This window comes from Crinia signifera, chromosome 1 (assembly GCF_055691185.1).
Source record: "Crinia signifera chromosome 1, ASM5569118v1, whole genome shotgun sequence".
Classification (NCBI taxonomy): Eukaryota; Metazoa; Chordata; class Amphibia; order Anura; family Myobatrachidae; genus Crinia; species Crinia signifera.
In genome coordinates this window covers 142,629,301-142,642,486 of record NC_139217.1, presented here as the reverse complement: position 1 = coordinate 142,642,486, position 13,186 = coordinate 142,629,301, and the positions used below count along the sequence as shown (strand labels likewise).

Here is a 13,186-nt window from a genome sequence, read left to right as displayed (position 1 = left end):
TCATACCCCACTATCCACTCCCGAAGCGTGGTGAGCACATTGAGCCCCTCGAGGCGACTGCTGCACTTGACGCGCTTTGGGCTCTACACTTTATAGAGTCAACTCAACGCCGACGTAGTTAGTAGGGGTAGGAACAGGCCGGGAGGACGCATACCTCATCCCCACACAGGGCACGCTTCGCTTGCCACACTTTAGGGTGACATGATAGTGGGGTTGTGCAAAACGTGGATAGTGGGGGTGTGCTAAATCACATTGCACGTGATCAAATCGCATATGATAGCATGCAATTAGCATGTGATGCGATCCGCGGGCAGGAGTGCAGTGAAACTGCACAAGCACCATCGCACGCAAATCGCATGTGATTGCATGGGATACGATGCGATCCCAACGCCACCCTACGTAAACTATTTGGGTGCGATTTGCGTGCGATGCAATGGTACTTGTGCAGTTGCACGGCACCCCTGCCTGCGGATCGCATTGAATGCAAATTCCATGTGATCGCGTGCGATGCAATGAGATTTAGCACATCCCCACTATCCAGGTTTTGCACACCCCCACTATCCACAAGACCCTGAAGCGTGGTGAGCTCATCGGTCCCTAGGAGGGAACACGGTACGCATCCTCCCAACCCGTTCATACCCTCACTATCTACCTCGGCGTGGAGTTGAATTTATAAAGTGTGGCGAGTGCAGCAAACGAGAACGCGAGGGGATGCAGATTACTTGACATGTAATCCGCGTGCCCCGACGTGGCGCACTGCGCTCGCCATGCTTCCGGCTCGGTGGCTCGCTGCACTTGCCACACTTTATAGAATCAAGTCCATGCCAGCATGGATAGTGGGGGTATGAACAGGTTGGGAAGACGCATACGGCATCCCCACATGGGGCTTGCTGTGCTCGCCACACTTTGGGGTGACATGGATAGTGGGGGTGTGCTAAACGTGGATAGTGGGGGTGTGCTAAATTGCATTGCACGCGATCCAATGCGATCGCATGCAATTTGCGTGTGATGCGACCTGTGGGCAGGGGTGCCAGAAAACTGCACAAGTACCATCGCATTGCACACAAATTGCATGCAATTGCATGTGATTGCATTCGATGCGATCCCAGCACTGCCGTACGTAAACTATTTGGGCACCGTGATAATACATAAGTACCAGAAATAATAATAGTAATAATCTACCTGCGGGATGTAATGCTTGCACAAAGTACTGTGACTGTCACACCTCCCCAAACACATTGCAATTTCTCACCAGATATTATTAGTGGTCTTTAATGCCTAAGTAATTATTTGCAATTTAAAGGAAAATCACAGGCAATTCGTATATAAAGTTATTATAAAGGAAAATAAAAAAACCTGAACTACTGTCAATGAAATTGACATGAAGAGACCAAGATGCACAAAAGGGATATACAAAGGATCAAGGTCCTATATGGTGTACCCATACCAACTGACACAAATTACTGTAATTGGTGTTTTAAATAATGACACCCACCTCCCAGCCAGTTGGACGAGATGTTCTGTAGCATAGTGAACGGGATGCAGAAGAAAGCAATGAGCAAGTCGCTGAGAGCCAGGGAGCATATGAAGATGTTGGTGACTGTCCTCATGGCTTTGCTCCTGGTTACCACATAAAGGACCAAAGAGTTTCCAAACAGAGCCAGCACAAAGATGAGCACACAGATAGTAACAAAGGTGATCTTAGTGCGGACAGGCAGCTCGGGAATGTAGACCAGGGGCTGCAGCTGGTAGAGTTCAATAAACTGCTCCCTGGTGACGTTATTCTCATGCAGGAGTCGGGCGATCAACTCGGGGGTGATGTTGAGCGACTGCATCTGTCAATGCGCTCTGATGTGCGATCAGGCAGAGCTTGAAAAGCTACCACAGTCCAAAGTCAGGAACTAATTGGTGCCGTGTACAACATCAGATACAAAACTCCAGTCTATGATCACACTCCGGTAACGACACTGTACATCTTCTGATAGCCATAGTTATAATCCATGTTGAGTATATACGATGCATGAGCTCCAGCTGCTGTAGGTAGTCAGATCTCTACAACTGCATGTAGTAAATCTCTAACAATTACCCATTATATTACCAGGGACATCAACATACAGTGATTGCAAAAATGAGAAAAATAAAGCGAGTAGTTCCATAAAAGTAAAAAGTAACTATGACAGGTTACAAACACTCACCTGGCCCATGACCTGAGAGTAGACAGTATTGTATTCTAATACTTATTGATACCAGCGTTATGTACAAAGAGTAGAGCATATAAGTTATTAGAAACAACGGACAAAGTAGATTTCCATATTACGTAGATCCATAGGGAGACCTTACAGCAGCTCTGCGCCTGGCTCTGCATCAGGGGGAGACGTGTCTGTGCTTCCTAGCTACCAGCACTTCTTAATATACTGTACATAAGGCTGCTCCCACACTACAGTGGGTGCGGGGACGGTCAGTGCGTAGTGCTGAAGGACAGCTCCGGTTCCTGAGAACAGCTGACTAGAGGAGAGACGCTTCCTACTATCTCTATGGCCACAGGATAACTGCAACTACTGTAGCACCATCCCTCTGCTCCCGGCTCAGCGTGTCACCCGGGGTGCTACCAAGTCCGCTACTCTGGCGGACAGCCTATCGCATATAGGGGTTTATTCTAGTTCATTCTTTCTGACAAAATCCTTCTTAGATGGACAAAACCATGTGCACTGCAGGGGGGCAGATGTAACATGTGCAGAGAGAATTAGATTTGGGTGAGTTATTTTGTTTCTGTGCAGGGAAAATACTGACTGCTTTATTTTTACACTGCAATATAGATCTCACTTTGAAGAAAAACCCCACCCAAATCTAATTCTCTCTGCACATGTTACATCTGCCCCCCTGCAGTGCACATGGTTTTGTCCATCTAAGAAGGATTTTGTCAGAAAGAATGGACTAGAATAACCCCCATAGAGAAGACGGTACGCCAGTTCCTACAGTAGTGGGGACTCTTGAAAGGCAACTTTACTAAGTCTGAGTTATTTGTGTAATAACAATAACAAAATTACTGTACCACAAATCGCGTGTGCGAGTGTACAGTATATATATATATATATATATATATATATATATATATATATATATATATATATATATATATATATATATATATACAGACTGCGACACCCGAGAAAGTACCACGTTACCACCCTCCACCAGCCCTTGGCCTTTGGTTGCATTTTTCAGAATGCAACTGCAGCCTCAAGACTTGTGCAAATGCTCTACTGCATGTGTACAATTAATTGTAATTAGTGTCTATATAGGGTGAGATCTACTAAGCCTTGAAAAGTGATATAATGGAGAGTGATAAAATAATCAACTAACCAATCAGATCTTACTTGTCATTTTTCAAAAAGACCCGTGACATGGCAGTTAGGTGCTAATTGGCTGGTGGTTTATCATTCTCCATTTTAAAATTTTCAAGCTTAGTATATATGACCCTGAACCTGAATCAGGCCCTAAGTCCCCTTTCATTAGCAACACCTTAAGAATTGATAAAGATAATAATGTAAATGAGGGTACTAATTAGAATATGTAAGAGAACTTGTAGGAAGGTATGCAGGTGTATAGGAAGTTATACAGATTTAAAAGAAACACTGCAGCCATTATGTCTCATTGAGGCCTTGGGAGCCAACGTGTTTAAGGTGTAGATCCAGCTGCTCTCCTTTTGCAGTGATAACTTTGCTCTATTACCTGACCCATGGGCGTAGGGATGTTGGGATCGTAGGGATCTATAATTATTACTCTAATGGATGCTACATTATGTTTTGCATGCACACAATGTCTATCGACTATATGTGACAGATTGGTAGGTCACAGAGTAATGTGCAAAAGTCATGCACAGCAGAAGGTTCTCCTCTCCCTTTACCACTATAAAAGTACACAACTTAACCAGCGCTGGCTTGTTCAATGTAGTTTCCTGGCTGGTCACTACTGTATGTCCAACTTGTCTTATGGAGGATCAATGCAGCACTATATGCTCTTTGAATTGCCTCTGTGTCTTACCTATATGGGCAACATGTAACATACATACGTAGTTCTGCATGTCACTGTATGTTGTATTGTTTTCCACAATAAGAATCTTCTATTATAAGGGATTTACATGTAATGCTACTGAGATATCTAAAGCACCCTTAGTTTTCTACACACACACACACACACACATATATATATATATATGTATGTATATATAGTCCAATACGACCGGCACTCAGGACTTAAGTGTGGAAGCCAGGGAATGCTTGCTCCGGTGCCCTCTCACAAGAGGGGATGGGTCCTCTGGATGTATACAGGGTGGTAATAAGCGGCACTCAGGAGACTAACGTAAATAGTGAAGAAGGTGGAAATTTATTCCATGTGCCAAACAGAAAACGTTTCGGAGCTCGGGGGCCCCGTCATCAGTTCAGGGAAGCAGAGCTGGATCACTGATCTGTGCGCGGACAGCGGCCATTGTGTGACGCCTTCTGTGGGCGTACTGTGATGACCTCACTGTTGGGGCTGGAGTTGCCTAGGCAACGTGTCTGCTGCTGATACAAATGTGCATTTGTCAATAAAGTTTGACTTATATGTTAAAAATAAAAAAACGTACTAGTGTCATTTAAAAAAATCTCTAGTGTTGGAATGCGCAATCCGCTGTCACTGCAAGATCTGTGATAAAACATAACAATATATTCATATGAAAAAACCTGTGCATAAAAACAAAACATTAGCGAATTGCATTCCTAATAAAACTACAGGTGGATTAAATTATTCTATTAAGGGGGACATTTACCAAAATGGATTCGTAGAAAAAAGGTGTATTCGTAGGGAGAAATACACCTTTTCTTTACGAATTTGTATTTTCGGGATTTACAATCCCAAAAATACAACAATTCGTAGTCCTAAAGATGGAACATTCGTATTTGTATTTACAAATACGAATGTCCTACACCATCGATAGAATACGACAGAAATCACCATTCAAAAGAATGGTGGTTCCTGATGTACTAAGCAGCCGTACTGATAATACGGCTGCTAAGTGGTGTGAAACACCCACGCAAATACGACAGAAAAATAGAACACCATTTTCCTGTTCTATTTGCGTTTTAGCCTGCACGGATCAGTCAGATCCGTGCAGGCTTCAGTGTAAAAAAATAGAAAAATTAAACAAATAAATAAAAAAAAACGGCGTGGGGTCCCCCCCACAGCTGTAACCAGCACCAGGCTGAAGGAGCCGGGGCCGGTAATTAAAAATCAGGGAACCCGACAAATAGGGGTTCCCCGATTTTTAACAACCAGCCCCAGGCTCCAGGTCCGGGGCTGGTTCCCAAAATACGGGGGACAAAATGACTAGGGGTCCCCCGTATTTCAAGAACCAGCCCCAGGCACAACCAGCCAGCAGGGTAATGTCACAGCCGGGTGACACTTATGATATAAGTTCCCGCGGCCAAAACATTAACCCCCTGACCGGTCAGCCTGGCCAGGGGCCCTGGGGGAGTGGGGACCCCCCCAATGAAGAAGTCCCCCCCCCTCCAGGACTTACCTGACCAGGCTGAAGCCTGGTACTGTCCCCGATGCCCCTGGGCGGTGGGCATCGGGCTGATTCAAGTGTAAAAAATAGAATAATCTATTGTTTTTTACTGTGGCACTACAAGTGCCAGCAAGCCTCCCCAGCAAGCTGGGACTTGGAGAACCACAAGTCCCAGCCTGCTGGGCATTAAAGGGCCCGCTGGCACTTGTAGTTCCACAGTTAAAAAAATAGTACACAAAACACACTGACACACATTTTAAATAAAACTTTAATACATACAAAGCCCACACATACTAATACTTACCTATCTTCTTTCCGTAGGTAGCCCTGGTCCTGATGTTCTGTGTCGTCTTCGGGATCCATGTCGACGTCCTTCATGTCGACGTCGCTGTCGGCGATGGCGTCCCCGTCCGGATCCAACGAAATCCATGTGGAAGCTGTGGAAGGAAACCATACTCACCTGTCCCAGCGCGACGTAGTCCAGGTAAGTGTCTTGGCAAAAAAACAAACCGAACACCTGAAACCAGACCGGACTGAGGGAGCCGCACGGTGTTTGTGTACATCGTGCGGCTCCGCCTCCCGAATGACGCTATTGGCCGCCTTGCGGCCTAGCGGCCAATCAGGAGCCAATAGCGGCATTCGGGAGGCGGGCCCTACAAGTGCCAGCGGGCCCTTTAATGCTCAGCAGGCTGGGACTTGTGGTTCTCCAAGTCCCAGCTTGCTGGGGAGGCTTGCTGGCACTTGTAGTGCCACAGTAAAAAACAATAGTTTCATCTATTTTTTACACTTGAATCAGCCCGATTCCCACCGCCCAGGGGCATCGGGGACAGTACCAGGCTTCAGCCTGGTCAGGTAAGTCCTGGAGGGGGGGGACCCCTTCATTGGGGGGTCCCCACTCCCCCAGGGCCCCTGGCCAGGCTGACCGGTCAGGGGGTTAATGTTTTGGCCGCGGGACCTTATATCATAAGTGTCCCCCGGCTGTGACATTACCCTGCTGGCTGGTTGTGCCTGGGGCTGGTTCTTGAAATACGGGGGACCCCTAGTCATTTTGTCCCCCGTATTTTGGGAACCAGCCCCGGACCTGGAGCCTGGGGCTGGTTGTTAAAAATCGGGGAACCCCTATTTGTCGGGTTCCCTGATTTTTAATTACCGGCCCCGGCTCCTTCAGCCTGGTGCTGGTTACAGCTGTGGGGGGGACCCCACGCCAATTTTTTTTTTAATTTATTTATTTTTCTATTTTTTTTTACACACTGCAGCCTGCACGGATCTGACTGATCCGTGCAGACTGCTAGAAAAATTCGTATTAGCGGCCGTATGGCCAGCTAATACGAATAGTTATACCATCGGAGGGTTGCAAAGCAGTCGTATCTGACTGCTTTGTAATTTCCCCTCCGGAACACGACTTTGCATATGACTAAAACAGTTGTATGCAGTCGTAGGGGAAATACCAATACGAAAAACTAGGTTTTTCATATTGGTAAATTTCCCCCTCAATGTCTATTATTACTCTCAAATACATTGTTCTAATGCTTCATCAGCTTAGTCTATCTGATGGATTTGGTTTAATTTTTTATATATACTATTTTGTAACATTATAGGGATGTCTCCCTTTAACTCAAATGTAACTGGGATTGTTACAGTATTTTGTATCTAACAGCTCATGCTTCACTTAACTTTCACTGTTACACCATGGACATTATAGCTAGGATGTTGTTGTTTTATAAAAAGCAGTGGAGTCCTAGCTGCTCATTCAGCCCTTTCGTGGACAAAGTGTCTAATTTAAATATCCACCGTGTTTCTAGCTGTAGCAGTCTCTTTCCACGGTCACCCCCTCTCACAGTGGGGGGACGTGGTCTATTACCATGTATTTTACAGAGGCTAGTGGGTGTTTGGCCATTGCGAAATGTCGCGCCAGGGGTTGATTACTCATACCCTTTTTAATTGCTGCTCGTATTGCTGAGCGATGGTTCGCCATTTGCTCCTTGAATGGGTTTCAGTCTTCCCCACATATACTAATGAGCATGGGCAAAAGATTGCATACACTACAAATTGCGATGTGCATGTTAAATAGTGTTTAATCGGAAATCTGGTTCCAGTGTATGGATGTGGTATAGAATTTCCCACCTGCATGAAACTGCAGGTGGTACAATTGGGGCATTTAAAGCAACCCTTTCTGGTTTTGCTCAAAAAGGTTGCAGCTTCTGGTCTTCCCAGTCCTGTGATGTCTCTTTTTACTAGGAGATCATTCAAATTTCTCCCCCTCTTGAATGCTGGCATTAATGCTGTCCCTTCTAGGTTAAGGTCCGGATCGGATCTAATTATCGGCCACTGGTTCTTAACTTTTTTAATCCTGTCACTTGTCTTATTAGTATACATATTCACCCAAATTAGTTTGTTAATCTGTTTTTTGGGTCTCTGCTTTAGGCTTAACAGTTCTGTTCTAGTTTTTAATGCTGCTTTTTTGCACTGCTTTTGTAGATTAGCCCTATCATATCCCCTCTCTATGAACTTATTGGTCATGTGTCCCAGTTCTACTTCAGCTTCCTTGGGATCATTAACAATTCGTCGTACCCTTAGGAATTGGCTGTAATGTTTTGTTTTTATGCACAGGTTTTTTCATATGAATATATTGTTATGTTTTATCACAGATCTTGCAGTGACAACGGATTGCGCATTCCAACACTAGAGATTTTTTTTAAATGACACTAGTACAGTTTTTTATTTTTCACGTATAAGTCAAACTTTATTGACAAATGCACATTTGTATCAGCAGCAGACACGTTGCCTAGGCAACTCCAGCCCCAACAGTGAGGGCATCACAGTACGCCCACAGAAGGCGTCACACAATGGCCGCTGTCCCCGCACAGATCAGTGATCCAGCTCTACTTATAGAGGGATTTTTTGGAGGAGGGGCGTGATCACAGAAGTCTCTGGGTAGGGCGGGAGTCTGTGAGCCCTCTGACAGGATGGAAGCACAGATGAGCAGTGTGGGGAGAGAACCGCACGAGTAAGCAGCAGACCCTAGCAGCTAAAGACCAGGCGAGCCCATTCTTGACGTACCTGGAGCACTGGGGAGCGAGTGGTGGCCGGGCAGAGATAAGCTGTGCAGGAGCCAGGATCCCGGCAAGTGTCGAGGAGACGCTGACCGGCAGAAGACATAGAGCATAGAGAGCCGAGCAGAGGACACAGCGTGTGGAGGTGGACGGGCGGTGCAGGAAGTAGAGCTGCACCCTGAGCCACCGCACGCCGAGGAATACAGCACGCCTGGCAGATTGCATACGGCAGACAGCTCGGTGACCAGCGGCTGGAGAGCCGGGTGCCGGAGAGGCGTGGGACGCAAGGAGAGCAGGCAGGAGAGCCTGGGAGCGGTGGAGAGTCCCGGAGAGTCCCGGAGCCCGTGTGTGAGACGGTGAGAGGGAGCCCGGCTGGTACAGAGGGGACCCCGAATATGGCAGAGAGCCAGGTGCAATACAGGCATCCAGTAAGAAGAAACAGGTACTGGGGCAAGGTACAGGGGAGCCAGATTGGCGGCACTAGACATACAAAATTTACTATTACCCCAGTGAGTACCCAATGCCCAGCACCTAGTGTATAAGGGACTATCTGTATTTGCACTGAGATACTGTTAACACTCCCGGCGGTTGGAGGGGACATCATTGAAATATAGGGCAACAGCTGTGTATGGCCCCCTGTATAAACTGTGTAATTAAGAACAGGCTATTGTCCTGAAAAATAGTTGGTCTGTGGGAGTCCCGCCCACAACAGAAAGCCAGGTGCAATACAGTAACAAGAAGCAGGGGCTGGGGAAAGGTGCAAAGGAGCCAGAGTGGGAGTGATATACAAAGGCACTAGTACCCCAGCGAGTACCCAATGCCCAGCACCTAGTATATAAGTGACTACCTCTATGTACATTTAAAGGCATTGCCAAGATTCACGGTGACTGGGAGGGACCCCCTCAAAACGTAGAGCAATAAGTGTGTATCGCTCCCTGTTTGGACTGTGTAAATAAGAACAGGCTGTCCTCCTGAAAAGGAAAGAAGTCAGGAAAATGGGAAAGACAGGACAAACAGCAGCTGCTGCTAAATTGGAGAAGTTTGCGTGGAGTAATAATAAGTCTCTAAATAAAGAACCTCGAGAGTCCCTGTCACCCAGTAAAGCAGCCCACACTAATCGATCCGATGCCGGAGGCCACTTTTCAGAAATTATTAGAGGCCATAAAAGGCAGCGAAGAAAGATTAAGTGGAAAAATTGAACAAACGCAAAGTGAAATTATTCTGCTGAGACAGTCGGTACAGAGTGTGAAGGCAAGGGTTAATGAGGTCGAAACCAGAATCTCTAAACTAGAGGATAATCAAGGGCCCATGGGGATACAAATAAAAAAGTTAAGTGAGGCTATGACCACAGCACAAATCAAGTGATTGAGATGGAGGGGTGCCTTAGACGCAACAATATTAGAATAATCGGCCTACCAGAGAAAGTGGAGGGGGACAACCCAGAAAAGTGGCTAGAGACTTGGCTGACAGCCCAGCTCGGTAGGGAAACATTTACAACACAATTCAGTGTGGAAAGAGCCCATCAGATACCAATGAAAAGCCAGCCCCCAGGTGCCCCCGCCTGGACAATGATAGCAAAATTGCTCAACTATAGGGACTGGGACTGTATAATAAGGAAATTCAAGGACAATGGCCTGTCAATTGATGGGGCTTCGATTATGGTGTTTCCTGACTTTGCTAGGGAAGTCCAGAAGGACAGGATGAAATTTGTGACTGTGAAAAAGAAGTTGAGGGAGCTGAACATTCAATACTCCATGATATTCCCAGCAAAGCTCAGAATAATAAGTAATGGACAGACTACATTTTTTACCAGTGCAGAGGAAGCAGCGGTTTGGCTGAAAAGCTATAACCCCAAGGGAAAAAAATAGGCTGATAATGGGGGGTATTTAAAATGCTTGCTTGTGTGTTTTTTTTTTTTTTTGTTTTGTTCTCTCCCTCTCCACATGCCCTAAAGTATGTATATGTATATCATCAGTCAGAGGGCTCACTCGTAAGAGTGATCATAAAAACCAATATTGCCCCAAGTGAAGAGGTGAATGAAAGGTATAAATGTAAGAAAGGGATGTATATGGGTAGGATTGTGAAAGGGAAGAGGATGTGGGGAGGGGGGTTGGGGAAAAGGTTCACTGCAGGGGGGAGGTATACAGGGTGGGGGGGACAGGATCTGCTAGGGACAGGCCAAAAATAGAAAATGTTTGTGCATTGCCTAAAAAAGTATATGTGGTGGATAAAAAAGTGGTGCATTTTGAATATGGGTAAAAAATTGTGAAGATTTTGTATTGGAATGTGAGAGGTTTAAATGATAGGATTAAGAGGGCGACGGTGATGAACCAAGTTAAAAGATATGGGGCACAGATAATATGTTTGGGGGAAACCCACCTACAGGGGGATAAAACAATGGCTCTGAAGAAGGCATGGGTCGGAAGTATGTATCATTCCTGTTTTACCAATGCGGCGAGAGGGGTATCTGTGCTAATTCATAAAAATGTCTCATTTACATGCCAGAGACAAGAAATAGATGATATGGGCAGATTTGTGTTTCTGCAGGGGATGTTATATAAAATACGTATATGTATATTGGCGGTATATATCCCACCGCCCTTTCAGTATGAAGTTCTGAAAAGGGCTGTGGAGTTTGTATCCGGGTCCGAAGGGGCAGCGGTCATATGTCTGGGATATATGAATAATGTCCTGAATCCCAATCTTGATAGGTGGAGAAAAGGAAATCCAAGTAAGATCATAGGAAATAAAGGACTACAACATTTTATAGAGGACATAGGATGGAGGGATTGGTGGAGAGAGAAGCACCCAAAAACTAACACATATTCATGTTACTCCCACTCATATGATTCGCTGTCCCGGATAGACATGGCATTTATGGACTCAACATTGTTCCTACAGGTGGAACAGGTTGAATATATGCCCGGAGGAATCTCTGACCACGCTCCCATCATGGTCCAAATTAAAGAACAATGAGAGAGGGGTTAGGATATGGAAATGTCATCCATCATGGATGGGGGTTGGGGCGGAGGTGATAGGGGACTGGGAAACATATTATACCTATAATGAAGGGTCAGCAAAGTCCGAAATAGTCTGGGATGCTGGAAAAGCAAATATAAGGGGGTCATTGATTAAAAGAATTGCACAAATAAAAAGGTGGGCCAGGGAAAAAAATGTGGAGGCAGAAAGGATAAGTAAAACTATGGAAAGGAAGTACTGGCAAGAGAGAGAACGGAAGAAGCTAAAGGAGAATGGCTTAAGGCCAATACAGTATGGTTGGAGGAAGTCCAGAAGAGAGTGGTTAAGCAGGAGTCGTTTCTGGCACATAATAAATATTTATTGTATGATAGACCGTAGCTACCTGGCACAATTGGCCAAACAGGATAAAAGATCAAACAACATCTTGCAAATTGAGAGTGGAGAGGGGGAGATATTGGATAAAACTCCAGAAATTGCAAGTGCCTTCCTACAATACTTTCACAAACTGTATGCATCCACATTAATAGATACAGAGTTAGAAATAACATCATACTTGGCAGAAATAGACCTACCCGCTCTAAATAGACAAGAAAGTGAGATACTAGAACAGCCAATATCCATAGAAGAAGTGAAAATGGCCATTAACACTTCCCCGAAAGGCAAAACTCCGGGGTGCGATGGCTTGCCATCTGAAGTATATAGGAAGTTCTGTAACCAGGTAGCTCCCAGAATGACAGAAATGTTTTTGGAAAATAAAAAAATCCCAGAGTCTATGAGCGAGGCCATAATAGTGTTGATTCTAAAGGAGGGTAAAAACCCCAAAACATTTGAAGCATATAGACCGATATCCCTAATGAACTCAGATGCTAAAATACTAGCTGAGGTGCTGGCAAATAGAATGGAGGGTGTTATGCCCAAACTCCTACATGGTGATCAGACGGGGTTCAGGCGAGATAAGAGCACAGCAATAAATATTAGGAGATTCTATGTAAACACACAGATCGAACAGCCACAGGGAGGGAACTCAGCTATCATCTCACTTGATGCTGCCAAAGCGTATGACAGCATAGAGTGGGGGTATCTGTGGGAGGTGCTGAGACGGTTTAAATTTGGAGAAAAATGTATTGGCTGGTTAAAAACCCTGTACAGCAGTCCAAAAGCTAGAGTACAGGTAAATGGATATCTGACAGAGACGTTTGAATTGGCAAGGGGAACGAGACAGGGGTGTCCAATGTCCCCTGGACTGTTCAACTTGGCAATAGAACCACTGGCATGTGCCCTTAGGCAAAACCCTGGACTAAAGGGCATTGGACAAGGGAGACTGGGAAACAAGAAACAAATAATATCCCTATATGCAGATGACATGTTGATATATGTATCGGACCATAGAGCAGAAATGCCAATTGTACTGTCCTGCCTGGAAGATTTTGGGAAAAGATCAGGGATAAAAAAATTGGAGTAAATCGAACATAATGCCAGCTAAAGGGAAAAGTCCACAAAATATAAAAGGGCTGATAGTATGAAGTATTTGGGGATACATATATCAAATAATGCTGATCACTTCGTTAAACTTAATGTGGATCCATTGATCAAATGGTACCAAGGG

General features: G+C 45.2%; 1 protein-coding gene and 1 long non-coding RNA gene across 3 annotated transcripts in view; one reads left to right on the top strand and one right to left on the bottom strand.

Moving 5' to 3' along the window:
* Nucleotides 1-2,608, bottom strand: part of QRFPR (pyroglutamylated RFamide peptide receptor) — an 86,630-nt gene extending 84,022 nt beyond the window's left edge. The window contains exon 1 of one of the 2 annotated variants that reach the window (XM_083174444.1): nucleotides 1,496-2,608. In XM_083174444.1, the coding sequence (XP_083030570.1) occupies nucleotides 1,496-1,835 (340 nt within the window). In that variant the 5' untranslated portion in view covers nucleotides 1,836-2,608. The remainder of the gene's footprint in view (nucleotides 1-1,495) is intronic. The other variant, XM_083174443.1, reaches the window with a different exon arrangement.
* LOC146061142 (uncharacterized) overlaps nucleotides 1,804-13,186 on the top strand; it is a 54,953-nt gene continuing 43,570 nt past the window's right edge. Inside the window, exon 1 of the long non-coding RNA XR_014470690.1 lies at nucleotides 1,804-1,958. This is a non-coding gene — a long non-coding RNA (uncharacterized LOC146061142). The remainder of the gene's footprint in view (nucleotides 1,959-13,186) is intronic.